The sequence below is a fragment of the Notothenia rossii genome, assembly GCF_949606895.1.
Source record: "Notothenia rossii genome assembly, chromosome: 7".
In the NCBI taxonomy this organism is placed as follows: Eukaryota; Metazoa; Chordata; class Actinopteri; order Perciformes; family Nototheniidae; genus Notothenia; species Notothenia rossii.
The window spans coordinates 83,200,984-83,210,983 of NC_136905.1; the positions used below are offsets into that span (position 1 = coordinate 83,200,984).

Here is a 10,000-nt window from a genome sequence, read left to right on the forward strand (position 1 = left end):
GATGGATGGATGGATGGATAGATGGATGGATGGATGGATGGATAGATGGATGAATAGATAGATAGATGGATAGATGGATGGATAGATGGATGGATGGATGGATAGATGGATGGATGGATGAATAGATGGATAGATGGATGGATGGATGGATGGATGGATGGATGGATGGATGGATGAATGGATAGATGGATGGATAGATGGATGGATGGATGGATGGATGGATGGATGGATGGATGGATAGGTAGAGTTACCAAGAGTCGACCATAAACGTATTTCTAATGACATTTGTTTATTTTTCTTTGGATTTGCCGTTTATTCCAAATTCTCATCGTCTGTATTCTTCGCTCTTCTCTTAGAATTTATAAAATACGTACATTGTGTGTAAGATGTTGGCGTTTAATGTGATTTAAAAAATGCCTTTAGGAAGATGATCTCATGTGAAAGATAAAAACCAAGAGGCCATCAGATTAAACCTTAGAGGTCCAAAAATAAATGAAAACATGTATTCGTAAAATGTCTCAGAGACTTTACTCTCCTCCTCTCTCTTCTCTCAGGCTCTGGAGATGGAGGTCTCAGATCACCTGAAGGCTCGATCAGTGATGAGCGACAAGCTGAAGAGCAAACAGAAGGAGGTGCAGAAAGCTTTGAAGACTCTGGACCAGGAGGTGAAACTCAGGTGAGGAGGACTTCTCCTAAAAGCTTTGAATGTGTAGATTGCACAGAGACCTCATTTCCTTTCCTTGGGATCTTTCCTTAGCATTAAAGAGAACTCGCTGCTCCATAGTTTGAGTTTCTCCTTTCTTATAAAAGACCTGTAGTGTTTTTGACTTTTTATTGTAATTATCCAGAATATTTTATAATGTTTTGTTTATATTGTTTAGATGTGATATAATATATTAAAATGTTTCATTTTATTTTTAATTGTCAATTCTCTTTTCCACTTTAAGTATTGTAATATAAAGTCTGAACATACTTCTGCTTCTGTGACGAAGGAATTTCCCCAAATTTAGACCAATAAAGTATCTGTGTGTGTGTGTGTGTGTGTGTGTGTGTGTGTGTGTGTGTGTGTGTGTGTGTGTGTGTGTGTGTGTGGATCTGTCTGTCTGTCTGTCTGTCTGTCTGTCTGTCTGTCTGTCTGTCTGTCTGTCTGTCACTCACTCACTCACTCACTCACTCACTCACTCACTCACTCACTCACTCACTCACTCACTCACTCACTCACTCACTCACTCACTCACTCACTCACTCACTCACACACACACACACACACACACACACACACACACACACACACACACACACACACACACACACACACACACACACACACACACACACACTCTCTCTCTCTCTCTCTCTTTCTCTCTCTCTCTCTCTCTCACAGTTGTATCATGGCTGTGACTTACTATCCCTGGGTCATTCAGCTCCGTCATGAACCTTCCTAAGCAAAATAAACCTGTTTTTGTTTGACTGTGATCTCATATATTTGTGCAGGAAGGAGAAGCTGCAGGAGGCTCACCAGCTGCAGCTCTTCAAAGCCAACCAGCGCCTCCTGCTGGAGTGGAGTGTGAAGCAGAGCGGTGAGATGGCAGAGAAAGGGCTTCCCAAGACCAGAGCTGAGGCAGAGCGGCTCATCGTGGAGCATCAGGACTGGAAGGTGAGCGATATGTCAAGAGCAGGGGGGTCCAGACCTACACATACAGAACAACATACGAAGGGCTGGGCCACTCACTAGAGGTATATGGCCTCATAGGTTCAGTTATAAGTTGCAAAATCAATCAAATGTAGGTACATGATGCTTGTGAGTGTTGGCAGCTCATCCCTTAAAGCAGAAGCTTCAGATTGATTATAATAAGGAGAAATATGAAGGGTAGATTTCAAGCTTGTTATGTAATTAAGTTATTGTTTTGTTTTGTATCAACTAAGATATGATTGAAAATGTTTCCAACTTTAATTGATTGAATTTAATTGAGAATTGGGCTCTTATTAACACATGAATACTGTGATATATATTTTTACATAATAGTCAAATATATCGCAAGCACAAGTTTCATTTGTTGGCCATAATTCCTTATACTTTTTGAATTAGCTGAGGGCCGTTTCAAAATGGGCCGCGGGCCGCATTTGGCCCCTGTGCCGTAGTTTGGACACCCCGGACTTAGTTGATACAGTAGGATCAAATTTGAGTGTGTTTCTGTTTCGTCAGACGGAGATCGACGCCCGTGCCGAGCGCATCGACTCCGTGCGGGACTTCGGTCTGGGTCTGATCCGGTCGGGGCACGGTTTGAAGGCAGAGATCCAGAAGGCTCTGAATCAGCTGGAAGAAGCCAAATCTGGACTGGGCCGAGCGTGGCTGAACCGAAACACGACGCTGGAGCAGGCTCGCACGCTGCAGGTGAGGAGATTCACTTTCATACAATAGATTAGACATTCAAATGAACTTCGCACCTGCAGGAACTTTGGTCACACTCAAATGATTTAATTGTTAGCTAATCAGGGACATGGTAAATATTAATTGATCTGCTTAATAATAATTTTGACAGTACTTGATATTTAAAAAATGTAATCTACTGTTGCCTTAACATATATTTAAGCAATAGCTCACGACAGGCCGTGGTATATGCTCATTATATCACAGCTAAGGGGCGTGGTCCGGCCCGACGCAAAGCGGTTACCAAGTGTGGCAATATGAAAGAAAAATACACACTCTAATTTAAATAGTTTTTATTAGTAAATAATGATGTTCAAAATAAAATAGTCCCTCCGTTGCCTTCTGCACAAAACATAGTGTGAGGTGGTTGCTATGCAACAACACTAACAGCAAGCGAACATATTAGACAGAGAGCGTTGATCCATTATTTGGCTGTTTATTTACATTAATGTGTATGTTGCTGTTTATTGTGCATCCACTGAAATACTGTCCAGCATCAGTAGCATGGCTTACGTGGTCACTTGTATAGGTTGAGGTTGTTCGAGGCTGTTGCTTGGCGTGGAGAGAATATTGCTCCACTTTCTCCGGTCCCCGAGATTGGGCTTCCAGTAGCTCTGGAGAGAGCTTTCGCACCTGTGGCCACTAACGGTCATAAAGACCCGCATCAGAAAGCTTTTGAATGGTGGTACTCTTCCAGTTGGTCTACCTGCTCTTCACGTAGCTCTGCATGTCGTAGTTTAGGTGCTTTTTTTTCTGGAGATAGGCACTGCTCAATCCACTCCTCCATAGTAAGACCCCCCCGGAGGTCGAAGTTCATCTTAAATGTTTTCATCTTATGCTTTGTAAGTTTGTTTCGTAACGGAAGAAATGTTAATATATTTATAAAACTGACAAGTCAAATCAAGCAATCTGATTGGTCGATAGTGTTTTTGCGGACCTCTTTGATTACAGATTTGAAAACATCGTTGCTTGCTTTAAAAGTAGCACAATTCATTATGTTAAACCTTCAAAAGTATCTAGATATCCCTGCCTTAATGCCAAAGGAACTGCACACTGAATATGTTTTGCCCTTTGATGTCTATGTCTGGACCGCTGCGTAAAAAGGAGGGCTTCTGCCCCGTTACTTCTCCGCTGCTTTCTTGTTCCAGTATGAAAAGCAAATTGCAAGCAGTTTGCTTTTCAGCCTAACGGTATACTGTTTTTCTCAGGCGCGGAGGGATACTGACTTGTTGTGAAAACTAACTTACAATTCTACCCGTGGTACACGCTCAGTATATCACGGCTAAGAACCAATCAGATTGCTTGATTTGACTTGTCTGTTTTATAAATGTATTTATACTTTTCAAATTAGGTTTTTACATGCGAAACATTTAGAAAAAAAACCTTTGTAAATTAATAAATGTATCTACCTAAATATATTTATGAATAAATGCACAAATATATAAAAAAACTATTTAAATAGACAAATTAAAATGTATAACAAAGTATAATACTACATGCTATACTTCAGGTGCACGTTTAAGTAAATGAAATAATATATAAAATGCAGGATGTGTAGAAAAGCGCATTTCCTAAACTAAACAAGATTAAAAAAACACAATTCAATATGCCGTGTACTGATAACAGAATATTTTCCTATAGTTGAAATGTTACTTTAATATATCATAATGTTTTGGATGTGGGTTAATGATGTTTCTGGATCCTGCAGGTCTTCCTCTCCTCTGTGGATCAGTGTGAGAGCTGGCTGAGCAACAAGGAGGCGTTCCTCTCCAACCAGGACCTGGGGGTAGGAGAGAACCTCCTGTCTGACTTTTCATCATGTGTCCCCTCTTCTTCATGTCTTTTCTACATCAACATGTGTCCCCTCTTCTTCATGTCTCTTCTACATCAACATGTGTCCCCTCTTCTTCATGTCTCTTCTACATCATCATGTTTCCCCTCTTCTTCATGTCTCTTCTACATCAACATGTGTCCCCTCTTCTTCATGTCTCTTCTACATCAACATGTGTCCCCTCTTCTTCATGTCTCTTCTACATCATCATGTGTCCCCTCTTCTTCATGTCTCTTCTACATCAACATGTGTCCCCTCTTCTTCATGTCTCTTCTACATCAACATGTGTCCCCTCTTCTTCATGTCTCTTCTACATCAACATGTGTCCCCTCTTCTTCATGTCTCTTCTACATCAACATGTGTCCCTTCTTCTTCATGTCTCTTCTACATCAACATGTGTCCCCTCTTCTTCATGTCTCTTCTACATCATCATGTGTCCCCTCTTCTTCATGTCTCTTCTACATCAACATGTGTCCCCTCTTCTTCATGTCTCTTCTACATCAACATGTGTCCCCTCTTCCTCATGTCTCTTCTACATCAACATGTGTCCCCTCTTCTTCATGTCTCTTCTACATCAGCATGTGTCCCCTCTTCTTCATGTCTCTTCTACATCAAAAAGTGTCCCCTCTTCTTCATGTCTCTTCTACATCAACATGTGTCCCCTCTTCTTCATGTCTCTTCTACATCAACATGTGTCCCCTCTTCTTCATGTCTCTTCTACATCAACATGTGTCCCCTCTTCTCCATGTCTCTTCTACATCAACATGTGTCCCCTCTTCTTCATGTCTCTTCTACATCAGCATGTGTCCCCTCTTCTCCATGTCTCTTCTACATCAACATGTGTCCCCTCTTCTTCATGTCTCTTCTACATCAACATGTGTCCCCTCTTCTTCATGTCTCTTCTACATCAACATGTGTCCCCTCTTCTTCATGTCTCTTCTACATCAACATGTGTCCCCTCTTCTTCATGTCTCTTCTACATCAACATGTGTCCCCTCTTCTCCATGTCTCTTCTACATCAACATGTGTCCCCTCTTCTTCATGTCTCTTCTACATCAGCATGTGTCCCCTCTTCTTCATGTCTCTTCTACATCAACATGTGTCCCCTCTTCTTCATGTCTCTTCTACATCAACATGTGTCCCCTCTTCTTCATGTCTCTTCTACATCAACATGTGTCCCCTCTTCTCCATGTCTCTTCTACATCAACATGTGTCCCCTCTTCTTCATGTCTCTTCTACATCAGCATGTGTCCCCTCTTCTTCATGTCTCTTCTACATCAACATGTGTCCCCTCTTCTTCATGTCTCTTCTACATCAGCATGTGTCCCCTCTTCTTCATGTCTCTTCTACATCAACATGTGTCCCCTCTTCTTCATGTCTCTTCTACATCAACATGTGTCCCCTCTTCTCCATGTCTCTTCTACATCAACATGTGTCCCCTCTTCTTCATGTGTCTTCTACATCAACATGTGTCCCCTCTTCTTCATGTCTCTTCTACATCAACATGTGTCCCCTCTTCTTCATGTCTCTTCTACATCAACATGTGTCCCCTCTTCTTCATGTCTCTTCTACATCAACATGTGTCCCCTCTTCTTCATGTCTCTTCTACATCAACATGTGTCCCCTCTTCTTCATGTCTCTTCTACATCAACATGTGTCCCCTCTTCTCTATGTCTCTTCTACATCAACATGTGTCCCCTCTTCTTTATGTCTCTTCTACATCAACATGTGTCCCCTCTTCTTCATGTCTCTTCTACATCAACATGTGTCCCCTCTTCTTCATGTCTCTTCTACATCAACATGTGTCCCCTCTTCTTCATGTCTCTTCTACATCAACATGTGTCCCCTCTTCTTCATGTCTCTTCTACATCAACATGTGTCCCCTCTTCTCCATGTCTCTTCTACATCAACATGTGTCCCCTCTTCTCCATGTCTCTTCTACATCAACATGTGTCCCCTCTTCTCCATGTCTCTTCTACATCAACATGTGTCCCCTCTTCTCCATGTCTCTTCTACATCAACATGTGTCCCCTCTTCTTCATGTCTCTTCTACATCATCATGTGTCCCCTCTTCTTCATGTCTCTTCTACATCAACATGTGTCCCCTCTTCTCCATGTCTCTTCTACATCATCATGTGTCCCCTCTTCTTCATGTCTCTTCTACATCAACATGTGTCCCCTCTTCTTCATGTCTCTTCTACATCAACATGTGTCCCCTCTTCTTCATGTGTCTTCTACATCAACATGTGTCCCCTCTTCTTCATGTCTCTTCTACATCAACATGTGTCCCCTCTTCTTCATGTCTCTTCTACATCAACATGTGTCCCCTCTTCTTCATGTCTCTTCTACATCATCATGTTTCCCCTCTTCTTCATGTCTCTTCTACATCAACATGTGTCCCCTCTTCTTCATGTCTCTTCTACATCAACATGTGTCCCCTCTTCTTCATGTCTCTTCTACATCATCATGTGTCCCCTCTTCTTCATGTCTCTTCTACATCAACATGTGTCCCCTCTTCTTCATGTCTCTTCTACATCAACATGTGTCCCCTCTTCTTCATGTCTCTTCTACATCAACATGTGTCCCCTCTTCTTCATGTCTCTTCTACATCAACATGTGTCCCTTCTTCTTCATGTCTCTTCTACATCAACATGTGTCCCCTCTTCTTCATGTCTCTTCTACATCATCATGTGTCCCCTCTTCTTCATGTCTCTTCTACATCAACATGTGTCCCCTCTTCTTCATGTCTCTTCTACATCAACATGTGTCCCCTCTTCCTCATGTCTCTTCTACATCAACATGTGTCCCCTCTTCTTCATGTCTCTTCTACATCAGCATGTGTCCCCTCTTCTTCATGTCTCTTCTACATCAAAAAGTGTCCCCTCTTCTTCATGTCTCTTCTACATCAACATGTGTCCCCTCTTCTTCATGTCTCTTCTACATCAACATGTGTCCCCTCTTCTTCATGTCTCTTCTACATCAACATGTGTCCCCTCTTCTCCATGTCTCTTCTACATCAACATGTGTCCCCTCTTCTTCATGTCTCTTCTACATCAGCATGTGTCCCCTCTTCTCCATGTCTCTTCTACATCAACATGTGTCCCCTCTTCTTCATGTCTCTTCTACATCAACATGTGTCCCCTCTTCTTCATGTCTCTTCTACATCAACATGTGTCCCCTCTTCTTCATGTCTCTTCTACATCAACATGTGTCCCCTCTTCTTCATGTCTCTTCTACATCAACATGTGTCCCCTCTTCTCCATGTCTCTTCTACATCAACATGTGTCCCCTCTTCTTCATGTCTCTTCTACATCAGCATGTGTCCCCTCTTCTTCATGTCTCTTCTACATCAACATGTGTCCCCTCTTCTTCATGTCTCTTCTACATCAACATGTGTCCCCTCTTCTTCATGTCTCTTCTACATCAACATGTGTCCCCTCTTCTCCATGTCTCTTCTACATCAACATGTGTCCCCTCTTCTTCATGTCTCTTCTACATCAGCATGTGTCCCCTCTTCTTCATGTCTCTTCTACATCAACATGTGTCCCCTCTTCTTCATGTCTCTTCTACATCAGCATGTGTCCCCTCTTCTTCATGTCTCTTCTACATCAACATGTGTCCCCTCTTCTTCATGTCTCTTCTACATCAACATGTGTCCCCTCTTCTCCATGTCTCTTCTACATCAACATGTGTCCCCTCTTCTTCATGTGTCTTCTACATCAACATGTGTCCCCTCTTCTTCATGTCTCTTCTACATCAACATGTGTCCCCTCTTCTTCATGTCTCTTCTACATCAACATGTGTCCCCTCTTCTTCATGTCTCTTCTACATCAACATGTGTCCCCTCTTCTTCATGTCTCTTCTACATCAACATGTGTCCCCTCTTCTTCATGTCTCTTCTACATCAACATGTGTCCCCTCTTCTCTATGTCTCTTCTACATCAACATGTGTCCCCTCTTCTTTATGTCTCTTCTACATCAACATGTGTCCCCTCTTCTTCATGTCTCTTCTACATCAACATGTGTCCCCTCTTCTTCATGTCTCTTCTACATCAACATGTGTCCCCTCTTCTTCATGTCTCTTCTACATCAACATGTGTCCCCTCTTCTTCATGTCTCTTCTACATCAACATGTGTCCCCTCTTCTCCATGTCTCTTCTACATCAACATGTGTCCCCTCTTCTCCATGTCTCTTCTACATCAACATGTGTCCCCTCTTCTCCATGTCTCTTCTACATCAACATGTGTCCCCTCTTCTCCATGTCTCTTCTACATCAACATGTGTCCCCTCTTCTTCATGTCTCTTCTACATCATCATGTGTCCCCTCTTCTTCATGTCTCTTCTACATCAACATGTGTCCCCTCTTCTCCATGTCTCTTCTACATCATCATGTGTCCCCTCTTCTTCATGTCTCTTCTACATCAACATGTGTCCCCTCTTCTTCATGTCTCTTCTACATCAACATGTGTCCCCTCTTCTTCATGTGTCTTCTACATCAACATGTGTCCCCTCTTCTTCATGTCTCTTCTACATCAACATGTGTCCCCTCTTCTTCATGTCTCTTCTACATCAACATGTGTCCCCTCTTCTCCATGTCTCTTCTACATCAACATGTGTCCCCTCTTCTCCATGTCTCTTCTACATCAACATGTGTCCCCTCTTCTCCATGTCTCTTCTACATCAGCATGTGTCTCCTCTTCTTCATGTCTCTTCTACATCAGCATGTGTCTCCTCTTCTTCATGTCTCTTCTACATCAACATGTGTCCCCTCTTCTTCATGTCTCTTCTACATCAACATGTGTCCCCTCTTCTCCATGTCTCTTCTACATCAACATGTGTCCCCTCTTCTTCATGTCTCTCCTACATCAACATGTGTCCCCTCTTCTCCATGTCTCTTCTACATCAACATGTGTCCCCTCTTCTCCATGTCTCTTCTACATCAACATGTGTCCCCTCTTCTTCATGTCTCTTCTACATCAACATGTGTCCCCTCTTCTTCATGTCTCTCCTACATCAACATGTGTCCCCTCTTCTCCATGTCTCTTCTACATCAACATGTGTCCCCTCTTCTCCATGTCTCTTCTACATCAACATGTGTCCCCTCTTCTTCATGTCTCTTCTACATCAACATGTGTCCCCTCTTCTTCATGTCTCTTCTACATCAACATGTGTCCCCTCTTCTTCATGTCTCTTCTACATCAACATGTGTCCCCTCTGTGGAAAGAGACTCTGAAAGTTTCAGGAACAAAGATTCTCTCTCTTTCTCTTTCTATAAAAACCTGTCTGAAAATGAGCTGATCAGATTTTGGCCACTTTATGATGTCATAACGATGTTTTGTCTTGTGTAGCCATTAGCCAATCAGCAACCAAGGTAACCCCCCCCCCCCCCCCCTTATCACCTGAATCTCCTCTAGAGCACCATTGAGTTCTTTGTAACCAAATATCTCTCAGGGGGGCGTGGGGAGGGGCTCCTTATTTTCATCTAAAGTAACAGACAGAGAATCAGCACTTTGGAAACAGGGCTGAAACAGAGGGGATTATGGGTAATGCTGCAATGATCTGTTTGGTGTTTGGAGCCAATCAGAGACAGGCTCTGTAATATATTGATGATAAACAGTATAATAGGAGACCTTTCAATGTAAGAATACGGCTTCCAATCAGTGTCTTCTTCTGTGGTGTTGGTGCAGAGCATGGTGATGGAGGTGGAGACTCTTCAAAGGAAACACGCTCAGTTTGA

The 10,000-nt window shown here is 42.6% G+C and overlaps 1 protein-coding gene across 1 annotated transcript in view; it reads left to right on the top strand.

Annotated features, from left to right (window-relative positions):
- Positions 1–10,000, top strand: part of sptbn5 (spectrin, beta, non-erythrocytic 5) — a gene marked incomplete at its 3' end in the record, with an annotated part of 89,304 nt that overhangs the window by 60,557 nt on the left and 18,747 nt on the right. Inside the window, exons 49-53 of the mRNA XM_079692876.1 lie at positions 555–676; positions 1,495–1,657; positions 2,207–2,395; positions 4,140–4,217; positions 9,951–10,000. The exon at positions 9,951–10,000 is cut by the window's right edge and continues 123 nt beyond it. Coding sequence (XP_079549002.1) covers positions 555–676; positions 1,495–1,657; positions 2,207–2,395; positions 4,140–4,217; positions 9,951–10,000 — 602 coding nt within the window. The remainder of the gene's footprint in view (positions 1–554; positions 677–1,494; positions 1,658–2,206; positions 2,396–4,139; positions 4,218–9,950) is intronic.